This window comes from Carcharhinus amblyrhynchos, chromosome 13 (genome assembly GCF_965287045.1).
Source record: "Carcharhinus amblyrhynchos chromosome 13, sCarAmb.v2.hapA, whole genome shotgun sequence".
NCBI classification, from domain to species: domain Eukaryota; kingdom Metazoa; phylum Chordata; class Chondrichthyes; order Carcharhiniformes; family Carcharhinidae; genus Carcharhinus; species Carcharhinus amblyrhynchos.
Genome location: NC_137336.1, coordinates 68680583 through 68693504, shown reverse-complemented (window position 1 = coordinate 68693504; position 12922 = coordinate 68680583). Strand labels below are relative to the sequence as shown.

General features: G+C 43.4%; 1 protein-coding gene across 1 annotated transcript in view; it reads left to right on the top strand.

Moving 5' to 3' along the window:
• Positions 1 to 950: 950 nt before the first annotated feature.
• LOC145351566 (kazal-type serine protease inhibitor domain-containing protein 1-like) overlaps positions 951 to 12922 on the top strand; it is a 38586-nt gene continuing 26614 nt past the window's right edge. The window contains exon 1 of the mRNA XM_080201160.1: positions 951 to 1756. Within this exon, the coding sequence (XP_080057286.1) occupies positions 1294 to 1756 (463 nt within the window). The 5' untranslated portion in view covers positions 951 to 1293. The remainder of the gene's footprint in view (positions 1757 to 12922) is intronic.

Here is a 12922-nt window from a genome sequence, read left to right as displayed (position 1 = left end):
CAGGAGTCAGCTTACTGCTCTCAAACCCTTGGGCCACAAACAGCAGTTCATTTGGACTTTTTCTGAAACCTTACCTCTCTCACCCTGGTGGGGATTATGACCTCCATGACCCTGAACCACTTCAGGAAATTTACTTGGCAGTTAGTTAGACTTCCTCATGGATCTGAACTATGCTGTTTTTGAAAGACTTTCTACAGTAGAGTCAATGATTCTGTTTGAAGATTCTGATTAAAAGACCTCGGGAGGTGGGACAGGATTGGGCGGGATTGCGGGTTCGACATAATCTTCAGCTTCCAGTCATGGCCTCAACTCGGCATGGAAATTATGGGATGAGTATATGTGGTGGGAGCGTCCAAAAGGCCTGGGATCCTTGACAGGCAAGATCCCAAAATTCAGGAGTTCTGGATAATGGAAAGTTTGACAGAGGTTTGGCACGTGTATTCCGAGGCTGGGTCATCAGTTGTCTTGGAGGAAGTGCTTGAGGCTGACATCTTGAGAAAAGAGTGAAAGACTCTTCAGACTTTAATGAGTGCACACCTCACAGCAATAAAGCTTTTTTAAAATATAGTGGGGGGAGGGCCGGGGTGGGGGGAGCGGGTGGATGCTGGATAGGGTAAGTATTGCTTAAGTTCAGCAAAGATTGGCCAGAGAAGTTCCATTTGGTGTCACAGTGAGATCACCAATTACTCCAGATGTATTAAACTAAGTTAAAGGTCACCAGATAATTATTTCCATGGTTAACAAATCAGGACTCAGCTAGGAATATCTTCTTTGTAAAACTCAATAAAATTCCAATTTTTTTTCACTCAAGTTCCATCTGAATGCTCTGCCTGTCCTGTGACAGGGTGAGTGAGAGTGGGGGAGGGATTTGGCAGGCACTCACAGCTCTGTAACTGAGAGAAGGAAAAAGTTCTGATCCACACAACCTGACTTTTCAGTGTGCTTAGTACCAGCTCCCTGCTCCTCACAGCCTGTTTGACTGAGTAGCACCTACTTTGTGCCAGCTCCCCTCAGGATCGCAACGAGGGCAAACAATTCCTTCGCAAAGCTATCATGTGTGCGTCATAAAGCCTCGAAACTTGGCTTAAAGTTGTGTTGAGAGCCTTTTTTTAATCAGTTTTATCACATTCTTCCAATGTATGTGGGCCAGTGATTACTTACACTGCAAGGGTTTTGGTTTAAATCACATTTTATTTCTGCTTCAATATTTTATCTTTTTTAAAGAATGAAAGTATCTGGAGCTTGGCTCTTCGGATACATTGGACCTTGACTCCCTCATATTCCAGTCTGGCAATGAATTCCGTGCTCGCTGCTGCCGTGATTTTCCTGTCGGTACAAGTGACACAGGCTCTTCCTAGCCTTTACCACAGGGGCTGGCTGCGGCTCCTGCAGGAGGGAGATGGCTGTGGGGTGTGCCAGGCTGAGCTGTGCCCCGAGCCGCTGGGGTGCATGGCAGGGACAGTGCTGGACAAGTGTGACTGTTGCCCCGAGTGCGGCAACGCCGAGGGGCAAATCTGCGACCTTGACAACACCAGCCACTTCTACGGAAGGTGTGGAGAGGACCTGGATTGTGTGCTGGATACCAATGCTGCCTTCTTTGGGGAGATCCCGGAACCGCAATGTACATGCAAATCCCAGGAAAGTGTGTGTGGATCTGATGGAAAGACTTATAACAACATCTGCAAGTTCAAAGAAGTGTTTTACAGCAACAGTGAAGGCAATCTCAACATTAAACACAAAGGGCCCTGTGAAACAGGTAACCATTTGATTGCTTCAATACCTATATTGCCTGCGTGCTTTTACAAAGGGAGTTCTTCAGGATTGTTTACATTTAGCTCCTGCATGACAATACTGCCAAACATTGATATCGGTATTCTCTGTGTGATTTAATTGGACAGGATTGTAACAGTGTTAGTGTGTCATTCACAATGCACTTAAAGAATCAGCACATACACCGGCATGTTATTTACTGCCAAAGTAATGTAAAGGAATATTGAGATTCAATCAATTCCAATATGTTTATGGGTCATTGAAATGCTCAGTAAAAGGTGCATACCAAAGAAGGAGTGACCACATTATACAATATTACACCTCACTTTGTTTAATAGAGAGCACTGGGTATTACAGCTCACCGGGAGTAATAGAGAGCACTGGGTATTATGGCTCACTAGCCTAAGTTTACCGGTGGAGCTGAGAGACCTGAACATCCCCCCCACCACCCCATGGATATCGAGCAACCCCCCTCCCCTTGCCCCCTTTGGCAACATGGGTCACTGGCATCAGGGCATCCAGACCCTCCCGATTGAGCACCCTGTCACAATCCCCACTGAGGCTCACACCCTCCGCCCACAACTTCGCCAATCACCTATTTGCACTCTCCCCTGTTTCCGATCACCTGTTTCTGCCTCCCCACTGTTGACAGGCAGCCCTCCCCTGTCTCCCCCCGCCACCCCCGCCAGGTCATAGCCCCAGAGCCACATGTCATTAATATTTAAATCAGCTTCATGCCATTTTTGGGAGTGAAGCTGATCACACCGGCAAAACACAGGATGGTTTTTGGCGCAGGACCAGTTCACACCTGATGCAAAAGCCTTGTGTGTAATCTTTCTGACTCACTGCACTGATGGATGGAAAGGTCATGTCCATTGCTTCATTAGCAGTTCTGTTGGTGGAACCCCCTTGTTGCATGTGAAGTGGTACACTAGCTGAGGAGACGTTATGAGACTTTGTTGTCCAAGGTTCTTCCTGACAGTTTCTTTAGGCCAGACTTGAAAGTTTGGCCAGCTCCCTCAGCTACTCTGTTTGTTAGTTGGTAATGTGCAGTTGTAATGTGTTTAATACCATTGAGAGTGGCCGTGTTTTGAAACTCAGTGCTTCTGAAGTTGGTTCCATTGTCTGATATCATGACTTCAGATGATCTATAGGTTGAAAAGTATTGGCGTAATCTTGCAATGTGAGCATGTGATGTGGGTGATTTCACCTCAGAAATGTCCATTAGTGTTGAGTGTGCATCAATCACAAGCAAAAACATTTGTTCCCGTGAATGGACCAACATTTGGGGCAGCATGATGGCACAGTGGTTAGCACTATCTCCTTACAATGCCAGGGACCTAGGTTCGATTCCCAGCTTGGGTCACTGCCTATGTGGAGATTGCATGTTATCCCCTGTCCACGTGGGTTTCCTGTAGGTACTCTGGTTTCTTCCCACAGTCTAAAGATGTGCGGATTAGGTGGGTTGGCCATGCTAAAATTTCCCCTTAGTGTCAGGGGGTTAGCAGCATAAATAAGTAGGGTTATGGGGATAGGGTCTGGTTGGGATTGCGATCAGTGCAGACTTGATGGGCCTAATGGCCTCTTTCTGCACTGATATTCTATGGATATCTATGGAACACAATAGCGATTTTAATTCATGGCTGTCCAGACCATTCCCAAGGGTGCAGTGGGGCTGTAGCAGCCAACCTTTGTTGCAGTTGGCACTATTGATAGTGCATGACTAGCTTCTCGATATCAGCATTAATACAAGACCGCCGCACACAACTCCAGCTGAGCATCTTCATCTAAGAGATGCCAGAATGAGTGCTGTGTTATTCAATTAGGAGCAGCTCTCTGCCTGGTACAGGGACAACTATTCATGTTGTCATCCTGACAACTCGATTCATTCTTGTGGATAAAAAATGGTTTATTTTCCTCAGAAATTGGCTCATTTAAGCATCCGATAAGTATTTTGTCTCTCACTTTGGTCAGAGCGGATTTTGATTGGTTCAGTTCCTGATCTGCTTCACTGGGACAAGCAATGTGCCCAAAGAATTTAATACCATGATGGCTTCTTGTGGTACTGGAGTAGGCAGCAAATAGCATCTGCATTTGTTATGTGTGTTTCAGGTTGGTGCTTGAATAAATATTCATAGGCAGACAAAATTATTGAATTCTTGCCAAGGCAATCAGTGGGACAGCTTCATCCTCTTTGAAGAGACGCAAGAGCGGTTTGTGGTCAGAAACGATGGTAAAGTGTGTAAGTACTGGTGGAGTCTTTTAGATGCAAAAGGTAGTCCTTCTTTCTCAGCCTCTGAGCGGGCTCTTGATGCAAATCCTATCGGCCTGTCAGAGAAACACCATATGAAGAGGTGCCATAGATCAATATCAGTTCTTTGGTTAGGCCGAAGTGTACTAACCGATCTGAGGAATGCATTTATTTATTTATTCTGTTGAAAGCTTCTCTTGGGAGCCTTTCAAGAAGAATGTTGGCGCATCTTTAGTAGAATGTGCAAGGGGACCAATGCTGTCGCTAAAATCATCCACAGTAGTTTACTATTCCCAAATATGATTTTGAGATCAGTTGCATTGGTGGGGATAAGCACCTCTTTTATCGCCTTAACCTTGTCTTCTGGGGAGCGTAATCCTTGTGCATCTACATAGTGCCGCACATAAGTCACTTCAATGACTTAATGGAGTGTTTATCTTTATTGAGGTGAACTCAGCCTCCTGCAATTTCTTTAAAACCTCTTCTAAGTCTGTTAGATGCTCAGCCTCTGTCGATCCAGCTATAAGGACGCCATCAAGATGTACTCCAACCCGCGGTAACCCCTGTAGAACGCTCCCCATTGTCTTTTGGAATATTGCACATACCAAAGACACGATGGCACAGTGGCTAGCACTGTTGCCTCACAGTGCTAAGGATCCAGGTTCAATTCTGGCCTCGGGTGACTGTCTGTGTGGAGTTTACATTTCTCCCTGTGTAGCCATGGATTTTCTCCAAGTGCTCCAATTCCCCCCCCACACTCCAAAAATGTGCGGGTTAGCTTGACCGTGCTAAATTGTCCCTTAGTGTCGGGGGGATTAGTAACTAAATATGTGGAGTTACAGGGATAAGGCCTGAATTGGATTGCTGTCGGTGCAGGCTCGATGGGCCAAATGATGGCCTCCTGTACTGTAGCAATTCTATGATTCTATGAAAAGGCAGGCGTATGTACTGGAATAGGCCTTTGTGTATGCTTCTTGTGATATAGAAACATAGAAAAAAATATAGAAAACCTACAGTGCAGAAGGAGGCCATTCAGCCCATCGAGTCTGCGCTGACAACAATCCCACCCAGGCCCTATCCCAGTAACCCCATATATTTACCTGCTAATCCCTTTAACATCCCGGGACACTAAAGGGCAATTTAGCACGGCCATTTTTGACATACTTCTAAGAAGTGTAACCTAACTCTAATTGCTCGTATGCATGACTCATATCCAGCTTTGCAAACAGGTCTTCAATTCTCAATTTTGTATATTTATCCAGATTAGCGACCTGATTAACTGTTAGCTTACAATTGCTGAAAATGCAGGTGGTCCTGTCCCATTTCAATATGGGGACAATATGTACTGCCCATTCTGAGAACTGAACTGGCTGGATAATGTCAAATTCTTCCAACCTGTTTCAGTCAGTATCCGCTTTCTCTTGTAAGACATATAGTACTGGTCTTTCCCTAAAGTATTGGGGAGTCGCCTCTGGATCCACATAAATTTTGGCTTGTAACCTTTGATTTTGCCTAATTCATCACAGAAGATGCCTTCTATTCTATGATAATGACTATTTTTTTGATAATCTATGAGAAAATTTTCAGGGGGATTGCATGAACGGATAAGAAAATATTTTTGTACTTTCTTATCTGTTCATGCAAACCCCCTGAAAAATCTCAGTCCAACTCAACGTGATTTATTTAAGACAATCATGGCTACAAAGGCTTGGATCCTTCACCCATCACTATTATCATTGGAAGCTGGGTAAACTGTAGTCCATAGTTTATAGTACCACTGTGGTACCTTTTATTTCTGTTGTTTCTCCTGTATAAGTCTTCAACTTGCTCTTAAAGTTCAATGATGGGACTCACTCTCTTAGGTACTGAAATGACCATGTATCCACTCATACAAGAGATTTCCCTTTCACCAGTACAGTAATAGGGTCTATCCTGCTTGTTTTTAGATTAAACAGAGAGTGAATACCGGAATAATTGGTGCTAAGCTTTTTCATACTTGTAACATCTTGGTTGATTACTCAGTGATCTTGACTTAGTTCTGAACTGCTCTATCAAATGTCCTTTTTTGTGACAATAAAAATACTCAGCTTCCTTAAACCGACACGATTCAGGACTGTGGTTACCTTCACATTGGTAATATTCCACTTAAAGCATTATCGATTCATTGCATATTCTGTACTTTTTTCTGAAATTGATTCTGGCTTCACAGCTGCTTTGGCCCCACAGCTGATTGGAGGCTCCTGTCCTAACTGTTGAACAGCACCAGAAGCAGTGTCAAGATAATTGATCCTCATCACCAGATAAAAAGGTGCATTTTCAGAGACTCCATTAGCGAACACAAAATGGATTTACTAATAAGATTCGTAATAGTAGCTGCAAATTGCTGTAAATTGCTCCCAAAATAGAGGGTTAATCTATAGAATTCATTGTTCCCGAAGACTGTGGAGGCCAGGTCATTGAGTGTAGTTAAGACAAAGATAGATAAGTTCTTGATTGGCAAGTGGATCAAATGTTATGGGGGAAAGGCAGGACAATGGGGTTGAGAAACTTATCAGCCATGATTGAATGATGGAGCAGACTCAATGGACCAAATGGCCTAATTCTGCTCCTATATCTTATGGTCTTAAAATGTCTCTGCATCTGCCTCGCAACCACTTCACCGCCTCTTCTATGCACAGCGTCCTGCTCACTGGTGCCGGGGTCCACATTCTGTCTGTACTTCCAACAGTCTCTATCCTCAGAGATAAGGGAATGGAATAGGGTAATGCGAATCCCAATCCACCAGCAGTGATGGATGCTCCATTTCATCTCTGAGGCAAGTGTTGAATTAATAACCAGGCAGTTTCAATAAGTCGCCTCTCAGTATAGCAGCAATTCAGGAAAACAATCCCACTTCATCAGAGTTTAGGAAAAAGTTGTCAAAATATTCCATTGAATAATTAAATGAAACTTTCTTTCCTGTTAAAAGTAGCTTTGCATTTCAAGCAGATTTCTAACCCCACCCATTCCCCATTGGGTCTTAACTCATTCTATCTTACTCTGCTATGATTCCTTCCATTTTCTTCTAAAAGGCACAAGATTCTTGTTGTCAAGACGTACCAGCTACCGAAGAAAATGTCTAGAGTAAACTGAATAGTGTGCTGAGGACAATGTCAGTGCCTCAAACAGATCTCATCTCTAATTTAGAATGAATTCTAAAGCATCACACGCTTCCTTTGAGTGCTTTCAAAAACCCTTCCAAGTTATTACTTCATCTAAAATTTACATCCTTAGCTTAATTTAAAACTAGGCCTGTCTCACAAACAGTTTTGTTAACTTTTTAAAAATTCTCATCCAGCCAAAATGGGTATCAAATGTAATTATTTGCAACTTATTATTCTACCTGTGTTGCCTGGTAGCCTTCCCTTCCCTCCTTCAGGTTCTAGGAACTCAGCAGGACTCAATGGATGAATGCACCATTTTTCCTTCAGCCTCCTTCCTACAGGCCCCAATGTTCAAAGGAACTTAGATCTTGCTTGAGAGATAATCTATTGGCCTCATTTTCCTAAGGTGCTGTATGCAGAACTGAATACAGTATTGCATATGGTGCCTAACCCATCCTGTTGAATGAACTATATGATTTCCACTCCTGTATTATGTATTTTCTGGGGTGTTATACCTCTTAGATATCTGATTAATATCAAAAGAATGCAGATATGGCTCTTGTTCTAGGAGACTACAATGGGTTGAGGGAGTTGGCTAAGATAGACTGGAAGCAAAAACTTTATGACGGGACAATTCAGGAACAACAGAGGGCTTTCAACATGATTTGTCACAGTGCTCAGTGAACGTATATACCAGTGATACGGAAGGACTGTACAGGAAGAGATAATCAGCCATGGATATCCAAGGAAATAAAGAAGGGTATCAAATTGAAAGAAAATGCATACAAACTGGCAAAGATTAATGGGAGATTAGAGGGTTGGGAAAAGGTCAACAGAAAGCCACAAAAAAAGCTACAAGGTAAAGTAAGATGGACTATGAGAGTAAATTAGCTCAGAATATAAAAACACATAACAAAAGTTCCACAAATATATAAAATGAAAAAGAATGGTTAAAGTAAACATTGGTCCTTTAAAGGATGAGAAGAGGGATGTAATAACTGGCAATGAGGAAGTGGCTGAGGCACTGAACAGGTATTTTGCATCAGTCTTCACAGTGGAAGACACAAATAACATGCCAAAAATTGATGACAGGAAGGCTTTGACAGATGAGAACCTAGAAACTTTCATTATCACGAAAGAGGTAGTGTTGGGCAAACTAATGGGGGATTAAAGGTAGACAAGTCTCCTGGCCCTGATGGAATGTATCCCAGGGTACTAAAAGAGTTGGGGGCAAAATAGCAAATGCGCCGGTGGTAATTTACCAAAATTCACTAGACTCTGGGGTGGTTCCTGCCGATTGGAAAACAGTAAATGTGACAATATTGTTTAAAAAAGAATGTAGACAAAAGGCAGGTAACTATGGGATGGTTAGCTTAACTTCTGTAGTAGGGAAAATGCTTAAATTCATCATCAAGGAAGAAGTAGCGAGGCATCTGGATATAAATTGTCCCATTGGAAAGACGCTGCATGAGGTCATGAAGGGCAGGTCATGTTTGACTAATCTGGTGGAATTCTTTAAGAATATTATACGTGCAGTGGACAATGGGGAACCTGTGGATGTGGTGTATCTGGATTTCCAGAAGGCATTTGACAAGGTGCTGCACCAAAGGCTGCTGCATAAGATAAAGGTGCGCAGTGTTACGGGTAATGTATTAGCATGGATAGAAGATTGGCTAACTAGCAGAAAGCAAAGAGTGGGGGTAAATGGGTGTTTTTCTGGTTGGCGATCAGTGACAAGTGGTGTGCCTCAGGGATCAATATTGGGACTGCAATTGTTTACTATTTACATAGATGATTTGGAGTTGGGAATCAAGTGTAGTGTGTCAAAATTCGCAGGTGACACTAAGATGAGTAGCAGAGCAAAGTGTGCAGAGGATGCTGAAAGTCTGCAAGGGATCGAGATAGTCTAAGTGAGTGGGCAAGGATCTGGCAGATGGAATACAATGTTGGTAAAGGTGAGGTCATCCATTTTGGTAAGAATAACGGCTAAATGGACTATTATTTAAATGAATAAAGAACAAAGAAAATTACAGCACAGGAACAGGCTCTCCAAGCCTGCACTGACCATGCTGCCCACTGAACTAAAAGCCCCTACCCTCCTGGGGACCATATCTCTTTATTCAAAGAACAACAAAGAACAAAAACAGCCAGGGAAACAGGCCCTTCGGCCCAACGAGCCCGCGCTGCCATCTCAACACCACCAGTCCCCCTCTCCACCCACGACCCTTGTCTAATGTTTTATGGCATTCTCGTCCTATTCATGTAATTGACAAGATGTTTCTTAAAACTCACTATTGTATCTTTCTCCACAACCTCCCCTGGCAGTGAGGTCCAGGCACCCACCACCCTCTGTATAAAACAACTTGCCTCATACCTTTTAAACCTTGCCCCTCGCACCTTAAACCTATGCCGCCCCATAATTGACTCTTCCACCCTAGGCAAAAAAGCTTCTGACTATCCACTCTGTCTATGCCCCTCATAATCGTGTAGACTTCTATCAGATCACCCCTCAATCTCTGTAGTTCCAGTGAGAACAAAGCAAGTTTCTCCAATCTCTCCTCATAACTAAAGCCCTCCATACCAGGCAACATCCTGCTAAATCTTTTCTGTACCCCCTCCTAAGCCTCCACATCTTTTTGGTAGTTTGGCAACCACAATTGAACACTATATTCCAAGTGCAGCCTAACTAAGGTTCTATAAAGCTGCCAATTTTTAAACTCAATGCCCTGGCCAATGAAGGCAAGCATTCCGTATACCTTCTTGATTACCTTCTCCACCTGTGTTGCCACTTTGAGTGACCTGTGTGTCTGTACACCCAGATCCCTCTGCCTATTCTTAAGGGTTCTGCCATTTACTGTATATTGATATCTATCTGTATTAGACTTTCCAAAATGCAAAATGGTAAAAAAAAATTTCAGCATGCTGCTGCGCAGAGGGACCTGGGTGTCCTTGTGCATGAATCACAAAAAGTTGGTTTGCAGGTGCAGTAGGTAATTAAGAAGGCAAATGGAATTTTGTCCTTCAGTTGCTAGAGGGATGGAGTTTAAAAACAACGAGGTTTATAGCAGCTGCATAAGGTGTTGGTGAAGCCACATCTGGGTACTGTATACAGTTTTAGTCTCACTTGAGAAAGGATATACTGACATTTCATGTTGCAGCTGTACAAAACTCTGGTGTGGCCGCACTTGGAGTATTGCGTACAGGCCCAGATGGCCTACATCTGCTCCTAATTCTTATGCTCTTATGTAAATCCAAACAGGTTTATTTACAGAACTTTAAAACATCTCAGAATTTGTAGGGTTTTGTATACACAGGCAAGAAGCCTCTTTCTGGAACCCATTCTGATTACAGAACATTATAAGAAAGATGTGGAAGCATTGGAAAGGGTGCAGCAGAGATTTACCAGGATGTTGCCTGGTGTGGTGGGAAGGTCTTATAAAGAAAGGCTGAGGGACTTGAGGTTGTTTTCATTAGAGAGAAGAAGGTTAAGAAGTGACTTAATTGAGGCATACAAGATGATCAGAGGATTAGATAGGGTGGACAGTGAGAGGCTTTTTCCTCGGATGGTGATGGCGAACACGAGGGACATAGCTTTAAATTGAGGGGTGATAAATATAGGACGGATGTCAGAGGTAGGTTCTTTACTCAGAGGGTAGTAAGGGCGTGGAATGCCCTGCCTGCAGCAGTTGTGGACTCGCCAACTTGAAGGGCATTCAAATGGTCAGTGGATAGGCATATGGATAATATTGGAATAGTTTAGGTTAGAGGGTTCCAGTGGTCGGCGCAACATCAAGGGCCGAAGGGCCTGTACTGCACTGTAATGTTCTATGACATTGGAGGGGGTGCAGAGGAAATTCACTAGGTTGATTCTGGAGTTGAGAGGGTCAGTTTAAGAGGAGAGACTGAGTAGACTGGGGCTATACTCATTGGAATTCAGAAAAATGAGGGGAGATCTTATAGAAACATATAAGATTATGGAGGGAATAGATAAGATAGAAGCAGGGAAGCTGTTTCCATTGCCAGGTGAAACTAGAACTAGAGGTCATGGCCTCAAATAAGGAGGAGCAGATTTAGGACTGAATTGAGGAAGAACTTATTCACACAAAGGGTTGTGAATCTGTGGAATTCCCTGTCCAGTGAAGCAGTTGAGCATTGTATGTTTTTAAGGATAGATAAATTTTTGAATAGTAAAGCAATTAAGTGCTATGGTGAATGGGTGGGTAAGTGGAGCTGAATCCACGAAAAGATCAGCAATGATCTTATTGAATGGCGAAGCAGGCTAGAGGGCCCAGATGGCCTACATCTGCTCCAAATTCTTATGCTCTTATGTAAATCCAAACAGGTTTATTTACAGAACTTTAAAACATCTCAGAATTTGTAGGGTTTTGTATACACAGGCAAGAAGCCTCTTTCTGGAACCCATTCTGATGATTCTCCAGTTCCACCCACTAGCTTAAACAATCAAGTACAATTGCGAGGAGCAAAGAACAGAATAATAAAATCAAACACTGAAAATGAATCAGATCATTGAACACTAGTCTTTAATATATAGTCAGCATCCATCAGGCCCCCACCCCCATCTCTCAGCCATCCTTCCCTCTATATCCGTTCCCTCAGTCACTCCATCTCCAGTCTCTCTTTCCTCAGACTGCCATCTGTCAGTCATATTTCCCTCGTCTCCCCTCACTGAGCCTCACCTTACTGAATCTCCCCACCCTTTACTCCCTCTCTCATTTTTTACTTGATTAGCCTTCCCTCCATGAGTCTCCAAGCCCTCATTCTCATAGTCATAGAGTTTTGTAGCGCAAAAACAGACCCTTCATCACTTTGTGTCTGTATCATCTACTCTAATCCCATTTTCCAGCACTTGTTCCATAGCCTTGTGTGATACGACATTTCAAGTGCTCATCGAAATGCTTATTAAATTTTGTGAAGGTTCCCACCTCCTCCACCCTTTCAGCCAGTGAGTTCAGATTCCCACCACCCTCCAGGGTGAAAATGTTTTCCTCACTTGGACCCCACTTGGAGTACTGTGCGCAGTTCTGGTCACCTCACTATAGGAAGGATGTGGAAGCTATTGAAAGGGTACAGAGGAGATTTACAAGGATGTTGCCTGGATTGGGAGGCATGCCTTATGAAGATAGGTTGAGGGAGCTAGGTCTCTTCTCCCTGGAGAGACGAAGGTTGAGAGGCGACCTGATAGAGGTTTATAAAATGTTGAGAGGAATAGATAGGGTGGATTCTCGGTGGCTATTTCCCAGGGCTGAAATGGTCGCTACGAGAGGACACAGGTTTAAGGTGCTGGGAAGCAAGTACAGAGGAGATGTCAGGGGTAAGTTTTTCACTCAGGGGGTGGTGAGTGAGTGGAATCAGCTGCCGTCGGTGGTAGTAGAGGCGAACTGGCTGGGGTCTTTTAAAAGACTTCTGGATGAGTATATGAGATTTAATGGGATTGGGAGTTATAGATAGTTCTGTGGCCTAGTAGGTACGGATATGATAGGCACAACTTGTGGGCTGAAGGACCTGTTTGTGCTGTACTGTTCTATGTTCTATGTTCTAAATCCCTTCTAAATCTCCTGTTCCTTAGCTTAAATCTGTGTCCTCTGGTCATTGACCCCTTTACTAAGGGAAATGTTTCTTCCTATCTATGCCCCTCATAATTTTGTACACCTCAATCAGCCTTCTCTGCTCTCAAGTAAACAACCCTAGCCTATCCAGCCTCTCCTCATAGCTAAAATGCTCCAGCCCAGGCAACATC